We start from the raw sequence: 12,029 nt of genomic DNA, 5'->3' as shown, positions 1-12,029 counted from the left end.
TAGCCAATAGGGATGATGGTAACTGTAGTCTGGAGGGAACCAAGTTGTGGCGTCTGATCTATATGGTCACAACTTTTAGAGCATTTTTACTTTAGGGCAAGTATTTGTTTTTTGCTTATGCCATAAAGTGCCATCTACACAATTGGCATAACAAGCCTGCAAATAAAATAGTCACATCCAAAGTAGTTGTGCAGCTTCTATTTTTCTATCCTAGTCACTGGCACAGACAGACAAAGAGAGAACGAGAGAGAGAGAGAGAGAGAGAGAGAGAGAGAGAGAGGCTTGCTTCCTTTTTCCACTATATTCCTTGAATTATCACCTTGATTCCACTTTCCTCCCACACTTTCCCCCTCCCAAGCCTGCTTGCAGCTGCCAGCTCTCCCCTTGCCAGAGCAAAGAAGCAGCTTTAAAGGGCCAGATGTTTAGCAAATATCATGAGTGCAGCCTTCCCCGTTAATAATAGAGCCATGGAACAGTTGGGATGCATTGCTTAGAGATTTACCAATGTGGCTATATCGACAACACAGTCTGCAGTATAGAACAAAACAAAACAAAAATATCCCAAACTCTAGAGTACAATTTGTTAGAGAACTGCTAAGTCAAACACTACAACCTAGCACACTGGGTTCTGCAGCCCAAGAGAACTCCAGAAATATATGATATAGTCTGGAGTGTTGCATTCATTCTCACACACATGGTTCACATGTGACAACAATTCATGGCTTTCCCAAGTATGAGTGGGAATGACAGACCTCTGTCACACTCTCATTTTCATTTTACAACCTACAATCGCCCCAATCATGGGTTGCTCTCATGACATCCAAACCCAGGCCCACTGGGTTGTTTAGAAATTACACAATCCAAAATTAACCCAAGAACAAATCATTATTTGACCCCTAAACAACCCAGCTTGTTTGAATTGGGATGTCATGAGACAGAGGCAATCATGGATTGTAAAATGGACATGAAAATGGTCAGCTCGCTCACTTGCTCCTACTCATGCCTGGCAATTCATGGGTTAATTAATCCATGACCTACCCTAACGTGCAAACCAGGTCATGCAGTGCATCTTGCCTTCCCACAGGAGAGTCACATTTTTGGACAAGGAAATCAACTGGCATGCTAGTTCTACTCTGTTGCCTTTAGACAAGAGAGGAAAAAATCTGTTGATTAGCACTGGGGTTGTAACCTCAATCAGTTTAGCTGGTAATTGATGGGAGGGCTCCAAATTTAATAGAGAAAAGCACATTTTAATCAGTGGGACTGAGAGTGCAAAGGCACATTGGTTTACTTTTTGCAGCTATTTGGTGTGTTATCCTAAAAGAGGGGAATAAAGAAAAATAACAATTAAAAGGTGGCCTTCGCCTCTAATGACAAGTGGTAGGTTTTGTTGCTTCAGTCATGAAGTCATCACATGTTTCCTTCAGTAAGGCACTGATAGCAAGGTTTTGGCAAGAAGCTAAGAGGAGGAGGGGGAGTCCTGCTGAATAAGACCAAAGGTCTATCGAATGATTCCAGCAATGGCTAGCCAGATGTCTTTGGAAGGTCTTCCATTAGGACATGAAAGGAACAGTATGGCACTGTTGCCATTCATAAAAAAGGGTTATGCAAATTTATTTCACTGAAACCCTATGCATATTTACTAGGAAGTCTGTCCCACTATATTCAATGGGGATTACTCCCTAGTAAGAGTGCTTAAGACTGCAGCCATAACAAACTAAGAACAGATGATTGGGAAGTCTGTAATTGACAGATAGCTCTAGTTTATTTTTTGGAGGCAGTGAAAAGTGCATAGGAAGCTGTCTGGTGCTGGGCTTGGCCCACCTAGGACTCTCTCCTTTAAGACTTGGGAGGGGGGAATTGTAGTCCCCCAAATGTACTGACCTACAACTCCCATGATCTCTTTTCCTTGGTTCTGCTGGCTAGGACAGATGTGAGTTGTAGGCCAAATATCTGTATGGCCACAAGTTGCACACCCTTGATTTAACATGACAGGGATACTAGGGAATGAAGTTAGGACCTCTGCATGGCAACTTTCTGCCATTGAATTATGCCCCATATGTAGCTATGCCCCATGGCTACATTACTGAACTTGCATCAAGTCAATAAATAAATAAATAAATTATCCATGGCAGAGAGAAAACAACTAACTTATGCCAGCTTGCTTCTTAAGATGCTTGCTGTCTTCAGCCAAAAGTCTTCTGCTGTGTCTTAAATGGCTTCCTCCTAGTAAATGGAAAGTCATGTGCCTTGCTAGTTCCCCTAGCCCAATTCAAGAAAGATTCAAGAAGGACACTTCAAGAAGGATGCAGACAAGCTGGAGCGTGTTCAGAGGAGGGCAACGAGGATGGTCAGGGGTCTGGAAACAAAGCCCTATGAGAGAGACTGAAAGAACTGGGCAGGTTTAGTCTGGAGAAGAGAAGATTGAGGGGATACATGATAGCACTCTTCAAATACTTAAAAGGCTGTCACACAGATGAGGGCCAGGATCTCTTCTCAATCATCCCAGAGTGCAGGACACGGAATAACGGGCTCAAGTTACAGGAAGCCAGATTCCAGCTGGACATCAGGAAAAACTCCCTGACTGTTAGAGCAGCATAACAATGGAATCAGTTACCTAGAGAGGTCGTGGGCTCTCCCACACTAGAGGCATTCAAGAGGCAGCTGGACAACCATCTGTCAGGGATGCTTTAAGGTGGATTCCTGCATTGAGCAGGGGTGGGGGGTTGGACTCGATGGCCTTATAGGCTCCTTCCAACTCTACTATACTATGATTCTTTAATTCTATTTATTTATTTATAGCATTTATGTACTGCTCCACATCTAGACAGATTCCAGAGCACTGAATAAAAGATATTGTATTTTATATTATGGTTTTATACTGTTGTTTTATACTTTGAATGTTTTTAATTTTTGTGAACCGCCCAGAGAGTTCCGGCTATTGGGCAGTATAGAAATGTAATAAATAAATAAATAGGTAAGAAAATAAAAGAATAAAACTCCACATTAAAAAAATATTATTAAAAAAAAGAACACTGATAAAACTGTGGCTGGTCAGTCTAGAAATAAAGATGTTTTCAGGAGTCACTGAAAACAACACAGTGTTGGTGCCTGACTGAGCTCCAGAGGCAGGGAGTTCCATAAAAAGGGGGCCACCACACTGAAGGCTCTTCTCCTAGTAGACTCCAATCAGGACACAGATCTATGCAGAACCACCAGAAGCATTCCATACCCCGACTTGGGGGCGAAAATGGAATTCAAGCCTTGGGAACCAGCTGTGGACATCAGCAAGTGAGAAATTTGTGCTCCGCAGGCTACCTTTTTTAAAAAATACAATAAAACTCCCGTCAACATTTTCTCTTTAAAAAGAAACAAATGAAGCTGCCTACTAAAGTTTCATTGTAAAAACAAGCTGGATTTCATATAAACAGGCAGCAATGGGAATAGCTTGGCCCTGCCAAAGTAAGTGCAGAGATCAACTGTTTCATTTTCGCACATACAGAAAAGCCTTTCAGTGCAAAAGGAAAGGTCTCGCACTTGTACCGTTTTTTAGAAACCACTTTGTTGCACAGCTTGCTGTGGTTTCACTGCATCATTCTCCCCATCCCCTTTTTTTTTAATTTGAGGGATATGAAAATATTAATCCTCAAGGGAAGTCAAAGGAGAGGCGGCAGACTCCCCCCCCTTTGCATTCCACAGATAAATTTGATTTGGAGACTCCGGAGAGCTTTGGACGCACTCTGCAAGAGAGTTAACTCCTGAGCCTCAAAAGGCAAAACTGTGTGGATCCCACGATCCCACAGTATTTCATGGGGAAAGCATAAGATGTGATAGCTAATGTAAGAACCAGCTTGTTGAAATTCCTTTTAAAAATAAAGTAAAGCAAGTTTCTAGCCAAAGAAGTTAGGGTGTGTGTGTGTGTGTGTGAAGGCAATGCCTGCTGTAATCTCAGATGCCAAATCAGTGTCCCTGCCACTCCCAGAATGAGCAAAAACAAAATAAGGATGCAATCCTATACCCAGGGCTCATCTACACCAAGCAGAATATTCCACTATGAAAGTGGTATAAAAGCGGTATATAAAAGGCAGGAGCCACACTACTGCTTTTTAGTAGGGATGTGCTCCGCTCCGATTAGGAGCGTAGAAGCAGTAGCGGATTGGCCTGCTCCGCCTTACCCAGAGGCGGAGTAGGAGCGGACCGCGGACCCCCTAGAAGCAAGGCGAAGAGAAGCGCCCATTTTTCGGAGCTCCTAGTTCAGGCGGAGCGCTCCGGTCGCCATCTTGAAAACATTTCGCCATAGGATTGCATTGCAGCAAATAATCGCGCATAACTACGTTGTTTTTGAAGCTATCATTCTGAAAATTCTTGTGCACAGAGAGTCGTGGATGGGGGTCATTTTGAGACCACTCTCACCTCTCTGCGTTGTCTGGGTCGCGTGCTATATTTTTGTGAAAATCGGGTCAACCGCGCGGCTCAAACGGCGTTTTCGGCTTTTCGCCCATAGGATTGCATTGAGGGAAAGAATCGGGGATAACTGGGGGGGGTTTAAGCTATCATTCTGAAAATTCTTGTGCACAGAGAGTCGTGGATGGGGGTCATTTTGAGACCACTCTCAACTTTCTGCATCGTACGGGTCGCGGGCTATATTTTTGTAAAAATCGGGTCAACCGCGCGGCTCAAACGGCGTTTCGCCCATAGGATTGCATTGAGGGAAAGAATCGGGGATAACTGGGGGGGGTTTAAGCTATCATTCTGAAAATTCTTGTGCACAGAGAGTCGTGGATGGGGGTCATTTTGAGACCACTCTCAACTTTCTGCATCGTACGGGTCGCGGGCTAGACGTTTTTAAAAAATCGGCGGGAAAAATACCTTTTTCAAAGGGCTGAGGGGCAGAGTCAGCTCCCGGTCATGATGATCCCAAAGTTGGAGGAGGGCATAGGCAAAACAGGTAACTTGGGATTCTGGGAAACTTCTCTTTCTTCATCTGAACGGGCTTTTCCCCGTGTTTTTTAACACAGTAGCCCCACCAAATGCACAAACACAACCTGAAATCATATACTAAGCCAAGAATAAGAGATAGAAACACAGCACTGCTCCCCACCCTAACCTTGGTGAACAACTGAATCGATGTGGTGCAAGGGGATGAGCTCCCCTAGGGCATCTCATCGTGGACGTGCCCCCACTCTCTCCTGCACTGGAAGGCCATTAGAGCCTTCCAAAGAGAGTAAAACGGTGGAGCAATGCCTATCATGAGTTGAAGTGAATGGTCACTTTTCAGTGGTGGAGCAATGCCTGTTATGAGTCGAAGTGAGCGTTTTACTTCTTCTCAGAGCTGTTGGTGGCTGTCAGTGTCTTGAACTGGCAGCTACTTCCCCCTCCCCATGGGCACGTCCCCCTATTGCTGGTAAAAGACAGATATAGCCTTTTTAAAAAAATTCTTCTTGCTGTTTATTGAGCAACACTGCTGCTTTTAATTCCACCCCTCCTTTGTTTATTGATTGATTTATTCCATTTTATATGCATTACTGGCTTATCCTTGGCTCACTTCCTTATGCCCCCAGAAATGCCAGCTGCATGCCTGCCTGCCTTCCCTCCCTCCTCCCCTGCCCACCTCGCAGGGATGTTGTGTGTGGGGTGCCCGATTTTCAAAAATTCCCCAAAAATCAGGGGATGATGGGATTGCTTTGAAACTTGGCGTGCGTGTGTATATCCCCATGAGGTGTCATGGTGCCAAACATGAGGTTTCTAACTTGAACAGAAAAAAAGTTGTATAATTTTTTAGCTTTCAATGCAAGCCTATGGGGGGGGGAAACGGAGCTCCGGATCCGGAGCTCCGGGCGGAGCGGAGCGGAAGTGGGCGGAGCGGGGGCGGGGCGGAGCGGCCCGATCCGGAAAATGGCGGATCTGCAAGTGAAGCGGAGCGGGGGGTCCGTGCACACCCCTACTTTTTAGTGGTATTGAAGTGCACTGTCAACTGGTGGGGCCCATTACACAGCTACACCAAGCAGGATATAACCCTATGAAAGTGGTTTGGAAGTTGTAGTATATGATATGTGTCATGTGCCCCAACAGTGGTCAGTGCACTTCTATACCACTTTAAAGCAGTAGTGTGACTCCTGCATTTTATATACCGCTTTCATACCACTTTCATAGTGGAATATCTGCTTGGTGTACATGAGCCCCCAGTTTCTTGGACGTAAGTTCCATTGAACTCAATGATACTCAGTTCTGAATAGGCATGCATAGGACTGTGTTCTAAATCATGGGAAGTAGCAAACATTGCAGAAGAAAAAACATGCAACTTTGCATAATTTATACAGGGGGGCTGCCTTCACAATGCAGGTTTGGCTTCAACCCCACGTTTTCCCTCTCCTGGGGTGTCATCAGGTACTCCCACCACCGAGGAGGGAGCACGGGGGTTCTGGGCAGCCATCCTGGTCCCAGAGCCACCCCTGCCCTCTTCCTGGTGGAAGGCAACCAATGACTGGTCAACTTCCACCAGGCTCCGCCCCTGGGTTGACCCCGGATTGGCCCCGGAATGACGTCACATGGCAGAAGCCCCATGCTGAAGTTGCTTCCTTTGAAAAAGTCATGGTAAATTCAGACGTTTTCAAATCACAGCATCGCAGGGAAGCCCCACAGTGGCCGTGAAACTGCGCTTGCATCATCTAACAGATGCAGCGCCGATCCACAGCGACTGTGCGGTTTTCCCCATATATATTTATCAGTCTCCCAGTCATAGAATTTGACTTTTTGGGGGGCAGAATTCCCTAGGGAGGTGGTGGTCTCTCCCACACTAGAGGCATTCAAGATGCAGATGGACAGGTATCCTTTAATACAGGTATCCTGTATCGAGCAGGCGGTTGGGCTTGATGGCCTTATACTATCCTATGATTCTGTGATCTTCTAAAATTGTGCATATAAGCGAGATCTCTAGTGCTAGGGATTGGAGGATGATTTAAAATAATTAGGGGCTCAATCCTATGCACGTTTAGACAGGGGGGGAAAGTCCCACAATTTCTAGCATGCTGGGAGTTGTGGGACTTTTTTTCTGTCTAAACATGCATAGGATTGAGCCCTAAGTCACTATGGCCTTGGGGTTTATCCTAAGGTTTATCCCGGGGTCATCCCTGTTCATGTAAATGACACACAGGATATCCCGGGAGCAGGCAAGGACAACCCTGGGACGATCCTGGGATAAACCTTAATTCTAGCTAAGGCCTCTGTCACTCTATGCCTGTTAGAGCAGGGAACTCCATGTTCCATTGATCCTTCCCTTTTCTTTGCCAATATATGAGCAATGGCATCAACTATTTGGAATGTGGGCCTCAAGGACAGAATGGGATTCCCCAAACAGAGTTTCCAGTGCGGCTAACAAGTATACTGGAGCCCAGAAGTATTAAAATGGCCTTGGAAGCATGACCCATCCCTAACTGACGGGGCAAAAGGATTGGGAGGCATACTAGTGGAATAACAACAGAGTTATCCCAGGGGAAGAAGGGGAATGCCTGCCCAGTGTACTGGAACACTGTTGCAGGAAAGTCTGAGAAAAGCCAGTTCAGAATCTAGCAACTTTTTTCACTCAGCTGTAGTTCAGTTTTTAAAGTTTCAAGTCTTAAAACCTAGAAAGAGCTTTGCTGGGTTTTTAGCACTACAGAAATATGTAAAAGGCTGAGCATTTCCTATTAAAACATTCCAGTCTTATGCCTGCTAGCAGGGAGGAGGAGGGATATTGCATCACTACGCCCTACATGTTGCATCACTTACCAACACAAAGGATGTTGAAGCAGAAACCCTGGGAAGTTGACTTGTTGACCAGCTGATCAGGGAGACTGTCAAAACCCACATGGCCTGACAGGGACAGGTTTCGCAGGTCATCATTCTGAAATTCCAAAGAGAAATGTTTGAAGGCTTTTAGAAAGCCGAATTTCATCTGATTTACTCGAAGCAACATGCACACCCATCATGGAGACAGAGAGTACTACAACAGACAAGGCCTTCTCAGTGGTTTCCGTCTGGTTGTAGAACATGCTCCCTAAGGAAGTTCAACACCAAGGCTGGCCCTATGGTTAGACAGAGGGCATAACTAGACGGGTGTTTATCCTGGGGATCGCCCCGGGATCATTCCTGTACGTCCACATGATGCACAGGAGACCCCGGGAGCAGGGAGGGACGATCCCTCCTTTTCCCTCGGATAACAGGCACCACTTTTATCCTGACTTTTCCCACGGTCTTGGGATGATCTGGAGACCGTGGGAGGTGTGGACTGTTGTCCCAGTTTTGTCCCAGCTCCTCGCAAGTAACTGTGAGGAGCTGGGGACCGGGCATGAGGCACGGAGCTCCTCAGGAACTCTGTGCCCATCGGGGAGGGGGAGGGGGAGTTTTTTTGACTGGTTGCCGTCCACCAGGCTCCGCCCCTGGGTTGACCCCGGAACAACATCACATGGCAGAAGCTCCATGCTGAAGTTGCTTCCTTTGAAAAAGTCACAGTAAATCCCAGACGTTTTCAAGTCATCATTCTGAAATTCCAAAGAGAAATGTTTGAAGTCTTTTAGAAAGCCAAATTTCACCTGATTTACTCGAAGCAACATGCACACCCATCATGGAGACAGAGAGAAATAGCACTGCTTTTCAAATAGGTAACTTTATGTACATTTATTGATTCAGCAAATAATTTGGGGAGGGACTTTAGCTCAGTGGTAGAGAGTGTCTGCTTTCCATGGCAAAAAGTCCCAGGTTCAATGCCAGCTGTCTCTACTTAGAAAGATAAGAGAGCAGATGATGCGAAAAGTGTACTGAGACCCGGGAGTGCCCAGTCAGAGTAGACAATGTTGAGATAGATGGACAAATTGACCCAGTTGAAAGCAGATCCCGAAGTTCCTAAATACACTATTAAAATGGTTACGTGTTCCTTTGAATGAAGGGTAGTATAAAAATCTTCAAAACCAAGCAAGTTATACATATAGAGGGGGATGGGAGTGTGTTCACACTGGAGAGTAAGCCAAGATTTTTATTTATTTATTTATTTATTTATTTTATTACATTTATATACCGCCCCACAGCCAAAGCTCTCTGGGCGGTTTACAACAATTAAAAATAGTAAACATTAAAAGTATACAAAATTTAAAAACCATCAAAAACATAAAAAACAGTATAAAAACAACAGTATCCATTTAAAAACAACAATTCTGGGGTCCATTAAAAACAAACTTAACGTTGTTAAATGCTGTTAAAATGCCTGGGAGAAGAGAAAAGTCTTGACCTGGCGCCGAAAAGATAACAATGTTGGTGCCAGGCGAGCCTCATTGGGAAGATCATTCCACAGTCGGGGGGCCACCACTGAAAAGGCCCTCTCCCTTGTTGCCATCCTCCAAGCTTCCCTCGGAGGAGGACCTTAGATGTTGAGTGCAGTGTACAGGTAGGTTCATGTCGGGAGAGCCATTCCATCAGGTATTGTGGTCCCAAGCCATGTAGGGCTTTATAGGTTAAAACCAGCACCTTGAATTGGGCTCGGAAACATATAGGCAGCCAATGCAAGCGGGCCAGAATCAGTGTTATATGCTCAAACCTCCCTGTTCTGGATTGTGAAACAGCTGCAGGAGCCCATTTTCTCACCCCCACTTGACTCCTCCTGTTATCTCAAGCAGGCAAACTAACTGGAAATCAAAATATTACTACATCATCCAAAGCCAGGATCCTGGCTTGATGCTCCCTTTATGAGTCAGGATCACAAACCAGGTTTTGTTCTTGGCTTATGAATCCTGGCTTGTTTAGGAGAAAGAAGACAGGTTCCCAGGTCTGGATGACATGGCAAGCTTTCAGTTTCTGGTTCATTTATCTAAGTACAAGTGAGCAGGCTATGTGCACCAGCATGCAGCTCATTCTGAAGAATCCTCAAATGCAGCCACTGATTAATCAGTCTGCTTTTTAGGAATAAAAAAACAAAGCTGTAAGGCGGACACCTGAAACTGCCTTATACAGAGTCACACCATTTCTTGGTCTAGGCCAATATTTTTCTTTCTGAATGGCAACAGCTCTTCAGGGTGTCAGGCAGAAACTTCTCCTAATCCTGCTAATGGAAATGGTAGCAACTGAACCCAGTACCTTGGGGACAGAAAGTGTGTGCTCTGCCCCTGAGCTACAGACTCTCCCTTTTAAAAGGACTGGAGCCTAAATCCAGCACCTGAGTCCATTCAATCACGCCACCACCTGATTAAAAAGGCCCTGGCCTTTGGAATGAGGGAAAGGTGGATTCTGGGCCCATGGTATCAAGAAGACAACCTGAAAGAAAATGGCTGCACTAAATGATTGTGCCACAGCAGGCAGCAGGTTTTATGCTAGTGCAAGAGAGCGCAAGAGCTCATGTCAGCCTTCCCCAATGGCCAGGTTGGCTGGGAATTATGGGAGCCACAGCCAGGGCATCTAGAGGGAACCAGACTGGGAAAGGTTGGCCTATCTTATGTTACGTTATGTAGAGTGACCCTATGGAAAGAAGGATTGGGCTCCTGTATCTTTAACAGTTGTATAGAAAATGGAATTTCAGCAGGTGTCATTTGTTCCCTCATGAAGTTCCCTCTCCATCACAACCGTTAAAGCTGTAGGAGCCCTGTCTAACATGACCAGATACAAAAGAGGGCAGGACTCCTGCAGCTTTAACGGTTGTGATGGAGACAGAATTTCACCGGGTGCTGCATCCATAGAAATGACACCTGCTGAAATTCCCTTTTCTCTACAACTGTTAAAGATACAGAAGCCCTGTCCTCCTTCTCATATGGATACCTGAGAGAGCGCCTTCTCCCTTACCAACCTGCCCGGTCACTGAGGTCATCCGAGGGCCTGCTCCTGGTGGTTCCACCTAGATCCATCCTCTGATTGGAATCCACCAGGGGAAGAGCCTTCAGCGTGGTGGTGCCCCTCCTGTGGAATTCCCTGTCTCTGGAGGTCAGGCAGGCTCCGACCTTGTACTCCTTTCGGCGCCTCCTGAAAACATCTTTATTCCAAGAAGCCTTTCTTTAACATGCAGCCTTGGATTTCTGATTTTTGCTTCTTTTTAAATTTTGTATTAACTGTTTTATTCTGTTTTTATTTTCATTTTACCTTGTACACCGCTCTGAAATTTTTCAATGGGGAGCGGTATATAAATATTCTAAATAAATAAATAAATAAATAAATAAAATAATATGGTCACCCTACATTATGTTAGTTGTAAGGACTAGGGTGTGTGGGTGTGGAATTATGGTAGGGTGACCTTATGAAAAAGAGGACAGGTCTCCTGTATCTTTAACAGTTGCCTAGAAAAGGGAATTTCAGCAGGTATATTTTGTATATATGGAGAACCTGGTGAAATTCCCTCTTCATCACAGCAGAGTGGCCAGGTTTAAAATAGGGCAGGGCTCCTGCAACTTTAACTGTGGTGATGAAGAGGAAATTTCACCAGGTTCCCCATATATACAAATGACACCTGCTGAAATTTCCTTTTCAATACAACTGTTAAAGATAAAGGAGCCCTGTCCTCCTTTGCATATGGTCACCCTAAATTATGGTGATTCAGGGAAAACTATTCCTAACTGGCTGCAATTCACTGTTGTAGTGGCTGCAATTAATTGATTGGAGGTTTGTACTTTCTCCGTGGCAATTTGAGGCAGCTTCACAATTACATGTTGGAAGTGGGAGGTCCTTAGTCAAACTGGATGGCTAGAATTCCAAAGCTTCTCTTTCTCCTCTACCCCAAAGTTATGTGGACATATGTAAAGGCAACAAGAAAGGGAGGGAAATTGGACAGACAGGCCATAGGCACGAGGGAGTAAAAATGGAGAGGGGGCCAGGAATAAACGGTTCCCTTGCAACCATCCAACATGCACAGAACGAAAGATGACCATGTGACTGGCAGCCACTTCTGGAATTACTATCTCGACTTTGGATTGCTATTTATAAACCAAAGCAGGCTGTGCTAACCGGAGCTAATAAATTGAAACGGCACAACTGTGCCCCAAGTCATCTGCTGTCTTTCAGCAGGCCCTGAAGGAGAT

The 12,029-nt window shown here is 45.2% G+C and overlaps 1 protein-coding gene across 2 annotated transcripts in view; it reads right to left on the bottom strand.

Moving 5' to 3' along the window:
* Nucleotides 1–12,029, bottom strand: part of SEPTIN11 (septin 11) — a 106,667-nt gene that overhangs the window by 55,056 nt on the left and 39,582 nt on the right. For both annotated transcript variants that reach the window (XM_063135292.1, XM_063135291.1), the window contains exon 2: nt 7,768–7,882. In XM_063135292.1, coding sequence (XP_062991362.1) covers nt 7,768–7,882 — 115 coding nt within the window. The remainder of the gene's footprint in view (nt 1–7,767; nt 7,883–12,029) is intronic.

The sequence above is a fragment of the Elgaria multicarinata genome, chromosome 10, assembly GCF_023053635.1.
Source record: "Elgaria multicarinata webbii isolate HBS135686 ecotype San Diego chromosome 10, rElgMul1.1.pri, whole genome shotgun sequence".
Taxonomy (NCBI): Eukaryota; Metazoa; Chordata; class Lepidosauria; order Squamata; family Anguidae; genus Elgaria; species Elgaria multicarinata.
Note: the sequence above shows the minus strand (reverse complement) of the source record. Positions and strands in the feature narration are given on the sequence as shown.